Raw genomic sequence first — 16,530 nt, forward strand, 5'->3', positions numbered from 1 at the left:
GAATTCCACCAGCCATGTGTAGTAGTGTAGTACGAACATTCACTAGTGAATTTTACACTAGTGAAATTTAAGAGACTACTGGACAGGCATATAGAGGAATTTAAGGTCGGGGGGGGGGTTATATGGGAGGCAGGGTTTAAGGGTCGGCACAACATTGTGGGCCGAAGGGCCTGTACTGGGCTGTACTATTCTATGTTCTATTGCATTCCATATTTCCAGGCATTTATGAAGGACATCTCTACTCTGAACTTACGCAGTTCAGCCATGATCATATTGAATTGCAGGGTAGGCTTGAGGGGTCAGGTGGTCTATACCTGTACAGTTTCTTGTGCTCTTGTGCAGTGACTTGCAGATCACCATACCCACTCTTCTGTTCAGTGGTAAAACTCCAACGATGATAAAGAAAATATGTTTCCTATGACCTGTGAAATTTCAAAGTACCTATGATCAGTATATATTAAATAAGTAATACACACAAAATACTGGAGGAACACCAGGTGGCATCCATGGGTACTTTGGTTTCCAGCATCTGCAGATTTTCTCTTGTTTGTGATTTGCATATTAAGTAAGTGATGAGCTTCTTGGCTATCTTCCAAGAAATTATTTTGATAGAAAGCATTGTGGGGTATTTTACTATATTAAAGACACCATATAAAATTCAACTGCTGTACTAGATAGTTTAATTTCCATTGCTTACAAGCTGATTATCATTTAGTGAATATTCATTATTACACATTATTTTCCTCCACAGGGTGTACTCGTGGCTACTATGTTTTGTTTCTTTAATGGAGAGGTAAGTGCAAAATTAGAATTAGAACTAAAGCAGCTGAAATTGTGTCTATCATGCCATTAACATGTATACAGAGTTAAATGGCACTTTCCTGCACTGGAATGAAGAATGATAATGCAGAGATGAGAAAGTCAGTATTAATGGGAGAATCACCCGGATAGATTAACTAGTATTTCTTTGAGCTGATTTTACAAATGAAATTTTGAAGTGAGCAGTTTCCTCATCAGTACAATAAATGAAAAGGATCACATTATGCTGTTTTGAAAAGAGCATTGGAATTATCCCTGGTATTGTGATAAATATTTATCACTTAATCAACACTGCAGAACTAGATGATCACTGTTTGTGCAGGCAGATTGACTCTTCAGGTGACCTTGTGCACAGGAAGACATCCCCAAGCAATTTGAGTAAAGAATTTTAGAAACCACTGAGGATTCTGGAAGACAAGAGGAGAATGGTAAAGGCAGAGTCAAAGAGGAAGGTTTTGAAGGCAGTGAAAGTTAAATTTTTAGATATTAGACGAACCAGGGTGTATGAAAGTGACTTTGAAGTGAAAAATTGCCCATGATTTCATTGAATGGCCTATTTTTTATTTTCCAAAGGAATTGCAGAGAGAATTCCAGAGGTCAGGACTGAAATAGGAGATGGCAATGATTGCACAAGGGGATCAGGGAAGAGAAAAGGAGCAGCGGTGTGTTCCAGATACTTATTCTGGAGGATAATATAATGACCATATGAGACAAAGCTAAGAAGAGATTGAGAAGTATTTTGACAATAATGCACTGGAGCCTGAATGACTAAAATGCTCATAAGGTGGAAGGAATGGAATTTTCAGAAATGAACATGCAGGCTTCAATATTTTACAAATTACATGTGAGAAAGACTTAGATACTTGAAGTTGCTGGATGCTATAATATGCACATCTGGACAGTGCAGGCGAGGAATGAGCTCCCTCATTAAGTAAGGACCAATGAGAAAAATCAAGATTGTGGCCAGAATATAATGCATTAAGCATCTTACCAATTGGAAGCTTTTCTTGTAAATGCTGGTTGTAATCCAGAACATTTTAGGTGGACTCTGTTTGTTTCCCACTTCCACCAACCTCATTCATCACTTCCCCACTCCAGTGCAGTTGAAATTTTCTAGTTGCCTTTAATTTCACTATTTAGCTGCAGTGTTTCTTTATGCAGTAACAAACAATCTGCTGGAGGAACTCAGCAGGTCAAGCAGCATCTGTGTGGGGAAATTAATTAAGAGTTCATCTAGCAAATAGTTTGTCACTTGGTATTCCAGCATGCTTCCTTATGCAAGCATTTCTGTTTTCTGCGTATCTCTTTATGTGTTTGTATAAAACCTGATCTCACTCGAATGCTTTGGACATGTTTTAACTTTGACATTGCTATGAATCTCGGATTGTGTGCACTAACTTTTTCTGTGCCCTTTGTTGACTCACAATGGGACAACACAACTACCCCCACTGGCTGTATATCCAAGCCTGAGGATCATTCAACACATATGGTTGAATGGTCACGAAAGCAAACAATATTCTAAAGGATGAAAGTCAAGGTGATTTAACAAGGGCAAAAAGAAATGCGGGGAGTCAAATACAATTTATAGAGACTGGGCCGGGAATATGTGGTAAGTTTTCAAATCTTCTTGCAAGGTGAGAGATGTTTTATTTAAAGATGTTTTGTAGAAGCTGCAAGGCCACTTTAATCTAAATAGCTAAAAACTCTTCTAGAAAAGGCAGTAGAAGCAGGAGGAAACAGTAAGAATGTTGTTTTATTGAGGAACTTTACATTTATTTTTGGATTGTTCCTAACAGAAGAGTTTTTTGAATGGACTGTTCGAAGAATAATTTCAGTCAAACCTATCCAACGTGCAAAACTTAACATTTGAACTTGCATGTCAAATTCTTATGATGATGAAAGTGTTTCTACCCATGCTAAAGAGTTTTGTCTCCACGGGTGATTTGCTTAGCTGTTGTACACAGTCAGAAATCCATAGAAATGGCCAATGTTGAACATATCTAAAGCACACTACTGGGATCAGTTCAGTCAGCAACCAACACTGCAAATCACTGTCACTTACCACATTTTTGCCAGTTTAGAAGAACCAAGTGCTTCAATTACCTAAAGAGAAATCATATTTTGACAGCTTGATGATCCAAGCAACAGAAGTACTTTCAGTACAATTCAAAATGACAATGGGAAGTCAAACAGGGACTGGAATTTTACAGTAACTGTGTTAAAGGAGCACACAGCAGTAGTGGGCAGACTATTGCATGCACAGAACAACCGGATGGTTCTTCTTAATAGCAAAGAAGGCCTGGACAATATTTGATAGAAATGTTCAAAGTTACCAAAGGTTTAGCAATTAGTTACACCCAGCAGCTAAAGATTCAATTGCATCAAGGCAGACGTTTAAGGTATCTGGAAGGCAGTAACAAACAATTATGGAGTGTACTGTGCTACCTAAAAGTATAATGTTTACAAGTTTAATAGCTGCTTTTAAAAGGAAATAGGATAAATAATTGAAAGGAATATGGAGAAAGAGTGAGATGAAGGTTAAAGCCTCCATGGCTGCAGAACAACAGGCAAGAGAGACTGTCTCCCAAATTTAGATAAAAGTGGCCTTTGCATTGAGGTAGATGACAGTGCCACACGTCAGGGCTCAGTTGGGGCTTTCATATGAAATGAAGAGCAAGTTTCTTAAGCTCATTTATCTCAGCTGGGTAACAGAGGAGAGCTAAAGAATGGCATTAATGACCTGGAGTACAGCAGCAGAAAATCATTTACAGATACCTATCTAGTGAGCTCTGTTTTACAGTGCATGCTGTATGTGGACAGCATTATATTCAACTGAAATTCTCTCCTTGTTGCTTTCTCTGCCAATACTCATTCTAGACTCCCAAGTGAAAAATGACCACTTTAGCAGTTTTACAAGGGCATGCAGCGCTGGTGGGACTGCACGCCAGCATAAATCAACTCGCTCAGGAGAGCTGGCAAATAAAATATAATGTTGTGTAACTAAGAAACATGGATCTAAGACAAAAAGCACAGCTCTGCAACATAAACTGAATTTTTTTCAAGGAATACTGTAAGGTCCAAATGAAATATTATTGAGTTTGCTCTGAAGCTATAAAACCATAAACGAAGTCATTTCAGCTGTGGAATGACCTTATATAACATCTTGAGGGGTATGGATAAGGTGTCAGGGTGTCTGAAACTAGAGGGTATAGTTTTTAAGGTGAGAAAGGAAAAAGTTAAGGGCGCAAGTTCTTTTGTTGCGGAGGTTGGTGGGTATGTGGAAAGTGCTGCCAGAGGAACAGGCAGAAAGGTATATGTGCAACAGCAAAAGAGATTTAGACAGGTACATGGACAGAAAAGGTTCAGAGGAATATGGACCATATGCAGGTAAATGGGACTAGTTCAGATAGGAATCTTAGTCAGCATGGATGAATTGGGTCAAAGGGCTTGTTTCCATGATCTTCGATGCCATGATTCTAAGCTGTATGACTTCAGATCGTAAAAGCCCTTGACAGTTGGATCTGATATTGGCTTGACGACAGGAGACAGTTGTTGAGTCCTCTTCATTTGGGCTACGTAAGCATTTAGCTGGGATGTGCTTTTTCCCTGTTATGCATATGCGCACATGGGAGGGGGCGAAGGTTGATTGTGAGTAAGAAAATTGTAGCCCTTGGGTACTGGAAGTAAACGGAGAAAGTAAAGTTGTCAAAATGAAAGAAAATGTTGTCTTTGGTGTTTAAGCATTAACAGTGATAGCAGAGGATGGTTTCTAATGATAGGATCCCACTGGCATTCGATGAGAGCAAACCTCATGAAAGCTGCAAAACTGAAATTGGAATATGTTACTGAGCTCAAGAAGGAAAAGCAGGTCCTTGCATTTCGACTGTTACTTTCGAGATCAGGATGGGAATTTCTGTGGGAAACTCGAACAAGGATGATGGTATGACTACACTAATAAATGCACGACTCAGTTTTTCAGAAGAAAGAAAAGGATCAGATTTATGAGGCATATTCATACCATGACAAAACCTCCAGTGACATTTCTGAAATATGGCTGATAATATTATTGATTTTAAACAAAAGTATGGTTGCATATGTAAATAAAAAATGGAACTTCCTGAGGCAGTATTAGCTGTTAAATTGTTTGATAATAAATATCTAGACATAAAGGACAGACAGCTAGTGTTAACTGCATGTACAGAACTTATATTTGCAAATATAAAATTGGCACCAAAGCCAATTTTTGGAGAAAAGGCCACCAAGACAACAGTCAAAATTAGTTTGAGTCAGGCAATGGCATACTTCACTGAGCAGAAATGAGAGTGTAGCAAGCGTAGGTCCCAGAGTGACCAGATGAGGGGACCTTTACCCAGCACAAATCCACTAAAGAAATGCAGCAGCAGATTGAAAAGTGTGTTTTGTCAAAGTACATACCACTGGGCAAGAAACTGTCCTTGTAAAACTAATCAAGTTAGGCTAACTGAAGAAAATAACAAATCTGAAGATGTAGAAGAGTGCTATATAACATTGATTGCAAAGGAATCACTAATACAGAGACATCTGATGCAGAGATTTTGATGATAGAATCTCTAGGGTCTGCTCCAATTGATACAGCATCCACACTCATAGTGTGTGGAGAAAAAATGTCTTATAAAACTATGCAAGTGAACTCAACCCAAATGAAGTTCATAAACCAGTTAACACTGATACATCCCGTTGAAAATCATAGAAACATAGAAACATAGAAAATAGGTGCAGGAGTAGGCCATTCGGCCCTTCGAGCCTGCACCGCCATTTATTATGATCATGGCTGATCATCCAACTCAGAACCCCGCCCCAGCCTTCCCTCCATACCCCCTGATCCTCGTAGCCACAAGGGCCATATCTAACTCCCTCTTAAATATAGCCAATGAACCGGCCTCAACTGTTTCCTGTCGCAGACAATTCCACAGATTCACCACTCTCTGTGTGAAGAAGTTTTTCCTAATCTCGGTCCTAAAAGGCTTCCCCTTTATCCTCAAACTGTGACCCCTTGTTCTGGACTTCCCCAACATCGGGAACAATCTTCCTGCATCTAGCCTGTCCAATCCCTTTAGGATTTTATACGTTTCAATCAGATCCCCCCTCAATCTTCTAAATTCCAACAAGTACAAGCCCAGTTCATCCCGTCCTTCTTCATATGAAAGTCCTGCCATCCCAGGAATCAATCTGGTGAACCTTCTTTGTACTCCCTCTATGGCAAGGATGTCTTTCCTCAGATTAGGGGACCAAAACTGCACACAATACTCCAGGTGTGGTCTCACCAAGGCCTTGTACAACTGCAGTAGTACCTCCCTGCTCCTGTACTCGAATCCTCTCGCTATAAATGCCAGCATACCATTCGCCTTTTTCACCGCCTGCTGTACCTGCATGCCCACTTTCAATGACTGGTGTATAATGACACCCAGGTCTCGTTGCACCTCCCCTTTTCCTAATGGGCCACCATTCAGATAATAATCTGTTTTCCTATTTTTGCCACCAAAGTGAATAACTTCACATTTATCCACATTAAATTGCATCTGCCATGAATTTGCCCACTCACCCAACCTATCCAAGTCACTCTGCATCCTCTTAGCATTCTCCTCACAGCTAACACTGCCACCCAGCTACGTGTCATCTGCAAACTTGGAGATGCTGCATTTAATTCCCTCATCCAAGTCATTAATATATATTGTAAACAACTGGGGTCCCGGCACTGAGCCTTGCGGTACCTCATTAGTCACCGCCTGCCATTCTGAAAAGGTCCCGTTTATTCCCACTCTTTGCTTCCTGTCTGCTAACCAATTCTCCATCCACATCAATACCTTACCCCCAATACCGTGTGCTTTAAGTTTGCACACTAATCTCCTGTGTGGGACCTTGTCAAAAGTCTTTTGAAAATCCAAATATACCACATCCACTGGTTCTCCCCTATCCACTCTACTAGTTACATCCTCAAAAAATTCTATGAGATTCGTCAGATATGACTTTCCTTTCACAAATCCATGCTGACTTTGTCCGATGATTTCACCGCTTTCCAAATGTGCTGTTATCACATCTTTGATAACTGACTCCAGCAGTTTCCCCACCACCGACGTTAGGCTAACCGATCTATAATTCCCCGGTTTCTCTCTCCCTCCTTTTTTAAAAAGTGGGGTTACATTAGCCACCCTCCAATCCTCAGGAACTAGTCCAGAATCTAACGAGTTTTGAAAAATTATCACTAATGCATCCACTATTTCTTGGGCTACTTCCTTAAGCACTCTAGGATGCAGACCATCTGGCCCTGGGGATTTATCTGCCTTCAATCCCTTCAATTTATCTAACACCACTTCCCTACTAACATGTATTTTGCTCAGTTCCTCCATCTCACTGGACCCTCTGTCCCCTTCTATTTCTGGAAGATTATTTATGTCCTCCTTAGTGAAGACAGAACCAAAGTAATTATTCAATTGGTCTGCCATGTCCTTGCTCCCCATAATCAATTCACCTGTTTCTGTCTGTAGGGGACCTACATTTGTCTTTACCAGTCTTTTCCTTTTTACCTATCTATAAAAGCTTTTACAGTCAGTTTTTATGTTCCCTGCCAGTTTTCTCTCATAATCTTTTTTCCCCTTCCTAATTAAGCCCTTTGTCCTCCTCTGCTGAACTCTGAATTTCTCCCAGTCCTCAGGTGAGCCACTTTCTCTGGCTAATTTGTATGCTTCTTCTTTGGAATTGATACTATCCCTAACTTCTCTTGTCAGCCACGGGTGCACTACCTTCCTTGATTTATTCTTTTGCCAAACAGGGATGAACAATTGTTGTAGTTCATCCATGCAATCTTTAAATGCTTGCCATTGCATATCCACCGTCAATCCTTTAAGTGTCATTTGCCAGCCTATCTTATCTAATTCACGTCTCATACCTTCAAAGTTACCCCTCTTTAAGTTCAGAACCTTTGTTTCTGAATTAACTATGTCACTCTCCATCTTAATGAAGAATTCCACCCTTATGGTCACTCTTACCCAAGGGGCCTCTCACGACAAGATTGCCAATTAATCCTTCCTCATTGCTCAAAACCCAGTCCAGAATAGCCTGCTCTCTAGTTGGTTCCTCGACACGTTGGTTCAAAAAACCATCCCGCATACATTCCAAGAAATCCTCTTCCTCAGCACCTTTACCAATTTGGTTCACCCAATCTACATGTAGATTGAAGTCACCCATTATAACTGCTGTTCCTTTATTGCACACATTTCTAATTTCCTGTTTAATACCATCTCTGACCTCACTACTACTGTTAGGTGGCCTGTACACAACTCCCACCAGCGTCTTCTGCCCCTTAATGTTACGCAGCTCTACCCATATCGATTCCACATCTTCCTGGCTTATGTCCTTCCTTTCTATTGCGTTAATCTCTTCTTTAACCAGCAACGCCACCCCACCTCCCCTTCCTTCATGTCTATCCCTCCTGAATATTGAATATCCCTGAACGTTGAGCTCCCATCCTTGGTCACCCTGGAGCCATGTCTCTGTGATCCTAACTATATCATAATCATTAATAACAATCTGCACTTTCAATTCATCCACCTTATTACGAATGCTCCTTGCATTGACACACAAAGCCTTCAGGTGCTCTTTTACAACTCTCTTAGCCCTTATACAATTATGTTGAAAAGTGGCCCTTTTTAATGCTTGCCCTGGATTTGTCGGCCTGCCACTTTTACTTTTCTCCTTAGTACTTTTTGCTTCTACCCTCATTTTATACCCCTCTGTCTCTCTGCACTGGTTCCCATCCCTCTGTTGTGAACTAACCTCCTCACGCCTAGCCTCTTTAATTTGATTCCCACCCCCCAACCATTCTAGTTTAAAGTCACCTTAGTAGCTCTCGCTAATCTTCCTGCCAGGATATTGGTCCCCCTGGGATTCAAGTGTAACCCGTCCTTTTTGTACAGGTCACGCCTGTGCCAAAAGAGGTCCCAATAATCCAAAAACTTGAATCCCTGCCCCCTGCTCCAATCCCTCAGCCACGCATTTATCCTCCACCTCATCACATTCCTACTCTCACTGTCACGTGGCACAGGCAGTAATCCCGAGATTACTACCTTTGCAGTCCTTTTTCTCAACTCCCTTCCTAGCTCCCTATATTCTCCTTTCAGGACCTCATCCCTTTTCCTAGCTATGTCATTGGTACCTAAATCATTCACATTTGGAGATTAAAATATTGTACAATCCACCAAAGGAGTGAAAATTCCCCCAAAAACAGGACAGATAAAATGTTACATCGAAGTGGAGGTGGTACCAGTGAACATTCCATTCCTCCTGAGTAAAACTTCCTGAAAGAAAGCAGGGGCAATACTGGATACAGAGAATGATCAAGCAACAATACTTCAACAGCCAGTGTCTCGTGAGCTCATTGGCTCTGGACATTACTGTGTGAACATTCGAGATAAAGGCATTGCTGAGAATCGAAGCAGAATGAAGTACTAATTATCACAGAGAACATGACCCCAAATGAGAAGCATAAAGTGCTGCTTAAGTTTCGCAAGCAGTTTGTACATGCTTTGACTGACAGACTTCAGAAACTGCTCAGGAGTTCAGGAAACAAAGATGCAGACTAGTTTTTCCATTCTAAAGCAGATAGTTGACAGCTATGAGACATGCCAAAAGTTTGGAAAGTCTGAACCCAAAGCTGCAGGTTTGGACTAGCATCTGAATACAATAAAACAGCAGCTGTAGACCTCTGTGAACTGGAGCAAGGAGTGTGATATCTTCACATCTTTGGTGAGTTCACACATTTCAGTGCTGGTAGCATTGTTAACACAAAGAGAACCTCAAAGATAGTAAAAAAAAATTCATCCATTCCTGGATGAGTGTTCATGACCTACCTTGGAAAATATTTAGTGATAATAGTGGTGAATTTAATAATGACGAATACAGCGATATGGCAGAGAGCTTTAACATTGAAACAAAAACAACAGCAGCATATAGTCCTTGGAGTAACAAACTTCTGAAAGGACACGATCAAAGGCTGACTGAAATAATACTGAAGGTAAAGAAAAGCAATGGTTGTGATGGAAATGCAGCTCTGGAATGGGCTCTTACAGCAATTAATACCATGCACAATGTACATGGCTATAGCCCATATCACGTGTTTGGCCAGAATCCAAACCTTCCCTCTGTACTGGCAGGCAGACTAGCAGACTACTCTAGAGGTCACTACAAGGAGTGAATGGGTTGGGAAACATACCTTCAGCACTGCATGCACCAAGGAGGGCTTTCACTGAAACAGAGTGTTCAGAGAGATTACAAAGAGTACTGAGGGCACAGCTCTGTCCTACAGATGAGAAATATGGGACAGGGGTCAATGTGTTTTATAAAAGAGCAGACTGTACTGAATGGAATGGTCCTGGAGCTGTGGTATTCACGAGAAATGAAGGTACATATGTGAGAGTGCATCATTCCAGACTATGTAGAGCACTAACTGAAGATTATTAAAACTCAATGGAAAATGATACAAACAATGAAAAGCACTTGTGTGATACAGTGTCACATATCACAGACAGTGCTGAGGGAGTGTTGCTGAGGGCCCAACAGGTTTGCTCAACAGTGACAAAGACAGTGCTGTTAGAGAGTGCAGTTGGCGATTCAACAGACTTGCCTGAACAGAAGTCATCACAAGTGCAAAGACAATATGAGAGTTTCAGTCTTAAAACAGGACAAACGATGAGTTTTATAGACCAAAACACTGCTATTTCATGCAAAGCCGAAGTCTTAAGACAAACAGGCAAGGCCACTGGGAGAAACAAAAGTGGAACAACTTGAATTAACTAGAATCAGCCACAGTCACTGTCCCTGCAGGGTCAGTCGACATGTCACGTGTAGGCAGACTTTATATTGAACCAAGTATAGTTCAAGCTGGGCCATCTGAGAACTGTCAAGCTGAAGATGTCCTAGTAACTAAGGAGGTGTCATTTGAATCTGCAAAATGGGATGAAATCAGTAGTTGGAGAAATAATGGAATGTTTGAGGAAGCCAGAGACATTGGCCAAAAGGCAGTGTCTACAAGATGAGTGCACACCCCAAAAGAAACTCTGACAAGAAGTACACCTGCTTGGTGGTTAGAGATTTTGAGGAACTGATCATAAAAGGACTCAAAAAGACTCACCAACATATGCATCGGAGTCTCTCCAACTACTTCTCCCAGTGATATGTCAAAAGCATTGGCAACGCCATTCCATGGGCATAAAATCCACATTCTTACAGGGAATGGGGCTGTTGCGTGATATTTACATTCAACTCCCACCTGTAGCCAGAGTGAAGGAACACTGTGGAAACTCAAATAATGTATGTATGGTCTAGCAGATGCATCACTCTACTGGTGTAAAAGGTGAATGAAATAATATTGAAAACAGATGGAAAGATGTCACGTGGATCCAACTGTTTTTTTACTGGCAAGGTTCAGAATGTCATGTGATTGGAGTACTTGCCTGTCATGTAGATGACTTCATATGGGGAGGTGCACAAAACTGCCACAGCAGTCATACCCCAGCTAAAGTCAGCCTTTCAGGCTGGACGTGAGGAACATGGCAGATTCTGGTATGTAGGGATAGGCATCCTTGCTGTTGACGAAACAGTACAACTGCACCAAGAAAGCTATATCAGGGACCTTCAGACACTCCGCATGGAATCCTCACGTGTCATACAGCGGGATGCGCAGCTCTTTGAATCTGAAGCTGAACAACTCAGGTCAGTTTCTATGGGTGACAAGACAGAAGAGGCCCGACATCATGTTTGATGCCTGCAATTTGGCATCAAGCACAAAAAATGCCACACTATAAACTTTACATGAGGCAAACAATATAGTGCGCAGAGTTCAACATGAAAAATGTAGTCTTAAATTTTCTAGCTTGAAAACAATGGCTCATTGAGACTCATTGTCTTCAGTGATGCCTCACTTGGAAATCTCCCTGGTAGAGGCACTGATTGGATCGATGGGAGGAGAGGAAAGATTTTCATCTCACTGTTCACAATCAAAAAGGACCTGAAGAGTTGTACGTAGAATGCTGGCAGGAAAACCCTTGCAATGTCTCATGATATGGAGAATGTCATTTATCTGGCCACACTCTGTTCTGAGCTTGTCCATGGTGACCCAATGAAGAACACTCTACAGATAACTTGTGTCACAAACAAATACACTTTAGTTGATGCCATCAAATCCACAAGTCAGTTACAGAGAAGAGGATTGGTCTAGCGATAAGCAGCATCAAGGAACTTGTCCAAGCACAGAAAATTCATCACGTGCTTTGGTCAACTACAAAGGAACAACCAGCTGACCATCTCAGAAAGAAGGGAGTACCTGCTCTTGTGCTGCTGAAGGTATTTGGTAGCTTAAAACTGTATCAACATCTAAGGTTAGAACTAAATTCCATATCATAATGGATGTTTGAATTGATATAATTTTTAATATACATAAAAAGGATGGGAGATTGTTGAGTTCTGTTCATTTGCATTTAGTTGGGATGCACACTTTCCCAGTTATGAGCATGTGTGTGAGTGAGGGAAGTGGATTGTGGGTAAGAGAATGGCGACCTTTGTGTACTGAAAGTAACTGGAGAAAGTAAAGTTGTTATAACAAAAGAAAACCTTGTCTTTATTGTTTAAGCGTTAACACCAGTGACAGTTGAGGATTTTTTTTTTTTGGCCATTACAAGCATATGACAAGCAAGTGAATGAGTGCTGGGGGGACCATGCTGTGTTATCTATACATTAATGATCGAGATGTGAATGTAGGAACTATATTAGTAAGTAACAGGATGACATGGAGGTTGGTAGTTCTGTGGATAGTGAGGAGTATGTTTCTGTTTTGTTCTGCATGGTACAGTGGCAAAAATCTTGATGATCGGTAAACAGAAAGAATAAGCAGAATAGGGTTGGTTAACAATACTTAACCCAGACATGGAGAACATAAAAATATTAAAATGTAAAATATAATATATGATCATAAATGCCCCTCTTTGTAACCATGACATTAGGTATGTTTCCTACAGCCTCTTACATAATGGTGTGGTGTTTTAATCAGTACATGTTAGAGAATTGGCCTTGTGGTCCAGAGACCCATTTTCAAATCCATCAACAGTGGAATTTAAATTCAGTCAATAATGTGGAATTTGCAATAATTGCCAATCAGAATCAGGTTTAATATCACCAACAAATGTCATGAAACTTGTTAACTTTATGGCAGCAGTACAATGAGATACATGATAAATAAATGTAGAGAAAAACAGAGTTACACTAAGTATGTGTATGTCTATTAAATAGTTCAGTTAAAGTAAGTAGTACAAAATAACAGCAATAAAAGAGTAGTGAGGTAGTGTTCATGGGTTCAATGTCCATTTAGAAATTGGATTATAGAAGGGAAGAAGCTGTACCTGAATCACTGAGGGGGTGCCTTCAGACTTCTGTACCTTCTTCCTGATGGTAACAATGAGAAGGGGGCATGTCCTAGACGGCAGGGGTCCTTAATGACGGACACCACCTTCCTAAGGCACCACTCCTAGAAGATGTCTTGGATACTATGAAGCTGACTAATTTTACAAGTTTCTGCAAATTATTTCGATCTTCTGCAGTAGTCCCCCTGTCCATACCAGATGGTGAGACAACCAGTCAGAATGCTCTCTCCACTTCTGTAGAAGTTTTCAGCCGTTTTAGTTGACAAACCAAATCTCCCCAGACTCTTGATGAAATATAGTCGCATCTTTATAGCTGCATCTATACATTGGTCCATGTTAGATCCTCAGAGATATTGACACCAAGGAACTTGAAATTGCTCACTCTCTCCACTACTGATCCCTCTATAGTATTAGTTAGTACTCCCTTGTCTTACCCTTCCTGAAGTCCACAATCAGCTCTTTGGTCTTGCTGATGTTGAGTGCAAGGTTGTTGCTGTGATACCACTCTACCAACTGGTATATCTCGATCCTGTAAGAACTTTTGTCTGAAATTCTGCCAACAATGGTTGTATCACCAAAAGATTTATAGATGCTGTTTGAGCTATGCCTAGCCACAGTCATGGGTGTAGAAGGAGTAGAGCAGTGGGCTAAGCACACATCCCTGTGGAACGCCAGAGTCAATTGTCAGCGAGATGGAGATTTTATTTCCAATCTGTCAACAGATTGTGGTCTTCTGGTTAGGAAGTCAAGGATCCAGTGCAGAAGGAGGTACAGAGGCCCAGGTTCTGTAGCTTTTTGATCGGGACTGTAGGAATAATGAAGTTAAATGCTGAGCTATAATCGATGAACAGAATCCTGACATAGGTATTTGCATTGTCCAGGTGATCGAAGGCTGTGTGGAGAGCCATTGAGATAATCTCTGCTGTAGCTGTATTGTGGCAAAAGGCAAACTGCAGTGGGTCCAGGTCCTTGCTGAGGCAGCTGTTGATTCTAGCCGGTCTTTGTAATGGTGGTCACAAGACATATTGGATTTCTGTAAAGCACCATCTGGTTCATTAATATCCTTCAGGAGAAGATTGCCATCATCCTTAACAAATCTGCCCTGTATATAACTCCAGACCTATCCTATGTGGTTGACCTCTCAGCAAGACATTCTGTTGTAGGAAATCTACAAGTATGTGAAGAACAAGAGGATAAGACCTGAGAGGATAGGACCAATCAAGTGTGAAAGTGGAAAAGTGTGTATGGAACCGGAGGAGGTAGAAGAAGTACATAATGGATACTTTGCTTCAGTATTCACTATGGAAAAGGATCTTGGCAATTGTAGGGATGACTTACACTGGACTGACAATCTTGAGCATGTAAATATTAAGAAAGAGGATGTGCTGGAGCTTTAGGAAAGCATCACGTTGGATAAGTCACCGGGACCGGACGAGATGTATTCCAGGCTACTGTGGGTGGCGAGGGAGGAGATTGCTGAGCCTCTGGCGATGATCTTTGCATCATCAATGGGGACGAGAGAGGTTCTGGAGGATTGGAGGGTTGCAAATGTTGTTCCCTTATTCAAGAAAGGGAGTAGAGATCGCCCAGGAAATTATAGACCAGTGAGTCTTACTTCAGTGGTTGGTAAGTTGATGGAGAAGATCCTGAGAGGCAGGATTTATGAACATTTGGAGAGACATAATATGATTAGGAATAGTCAGTATGGCTTTATCAAAGTCAGGTCGTGCCGTATGAGCCTGATTGAATATTTTGAGGATATGACTAAACACATTGATGAAGGCAGAGCAGCAGATGTAGTGTATATGGATTTCAGCAAGAGATTTGATAAGGTACCCCATGCAAGGCTTATTGAGAAAGTAAGGAGGCATGGAATCCAAGAGGACATTGCTTTGTGGATCCAGAACTGGCTTGCCCACAGAAGGCAAAAGTGGTTGTAGACAGGTCATTTTCTGCATGGAGGTCAGTCACCAGTGGTGCGCCTCAAGGATCTGTTCTGGGACCCTTACTCTTTGTGATTTTTATAAATGACCTGGATGAGGAAGTGGAGGGATGTGTCAGTAAATTTGCTGATGACACAAAGTTTGGGGGTGTTGTGGATAGTGTGAAGGGCTGTCAGAGGTTACAGTGGGACATTGATAGGATGCAAAACTGGGCTGAGAAGTGGCAGATGGAGTTCAACCCAGATAAGTGTGAAGTTTTTCATTTTGGTAGGTCAAATATGCTGGCAGAATATAGTGTTAATGGTAAAACTCTCAGCAGTGTGAAGGATCAGAGGGATCTTGAGGCCCGAGTCCATAGGACACTCAAAGCTGCTGTGCAGGTTGACTCTGTGATTAAGAAGGGATACGGTGCATTGGCCTTCATCAATTGTGGGATTGAGTTTAGGAACCAATAGGTAACGTTGCAGCTGTGTAGGACCCTGGTCAGACCCCACTTGAGTACTGTGCTCAGTTCTGGTCACCTCACTACAGGAAGGATGTGGAAACCATAGAAAGGGTGCAGAGGAGATTTACAAGGATGTTGCCTGGATTGAGGAAAATTCTTATGAGAATAGGTTGAGTGAACTCGGCCTTTTTTCCTTGGAGTGACAGAGGATGAGAGGTGACCTGTTAGAGGTGTATACGGTGTATAAGTTGATGAGAGGCATTGATCATGTGGATAGTCAGAGGCTTTTTCCCAGGGCTGCAATGGCTAGCACAAAAGGGCACAGTTTTAAGGTGCTTGAAAGTAGGTACAGAGGAGATGTCAGGGGTAAGTTTTTTATGCAGAGAGTGGTGAGTGCGTGGAATGGGCTGCCGGAGGCGGATACGATAAGGTCTTTTAAGACACTTCAGGATAGATACATGGAGCTTAAAAAAATAGAGGGCTATGGGTAACCCTAGGTAATTTCTAAGGTAAGGACATGTTCGGCACAGCATTGTGGGTCAAAGGGCCTGTATTGTGCTGTAGCTTTTCTCTGTTTCTATGTTTCTAGGTGTTTCACCATCACTTTCTCAAGAATAGTTAGGAATCACCAATAAATATAATGCCCAAATCCTGAAGAGTGAAGGAATAGTACAGTTCAATTTTCAGTGATTTCTTACATGCTTTTAGAAATCTATAATGTTGCCCTGGCTGGTACTACACTATTCCCCTCCAATTCCCTGTAGTGCTTTCTCCCTGCTTCTCAGTTTCCACTATATTGCAAGAGACATTGAGAAGAGTCTTTTCATGATGGCTGGTAGGAAGCACACAGTGATCAGTTTTAAAGTTCTAGTCC

The 16,530-nt window shown here is 41.3% G+C and overlaps 1 protein-coding gene across 4 annotated transcripts in view; it reads left to right on the forward strand.

The window, feature by feature from the left end:
* The window catches only part of calcr (calcitonin receptor), a 277,766-nt gene that overhangs the window by 241,353 nt on the left and 19,883 nt on the right, over positions 1 to 16,530 (forward strand). For all 4 annotated transcript variants that reach the window (XM_063042335.1, XM_063042333.1, XM_063042336.1 and 1 more), the window contains one exon: positions 752 to 793. In XM_063042335.1, the coding sequence (XP_062898405.1) occupies positions 752 to 793 (42 nt within the window). The remainder of the gene's footprint in view (positions 1 to 751; positions 794 to 16,530) is intronic.

This window comes from Mobula hypostoma, chromosome 3 (assembly GCF_963921235.1).
Source record: "Mobula hypostoma chromosome 3, sMobHyp1.1, whole genome shotgun sequence".
Classification (NCBI taxonomy): Eukaryota; Metazoa; Chordata; class Chondrichthyes; order Myliobatiformes; family Myliobatidae; genus Mobula; species Mobula hypostoma.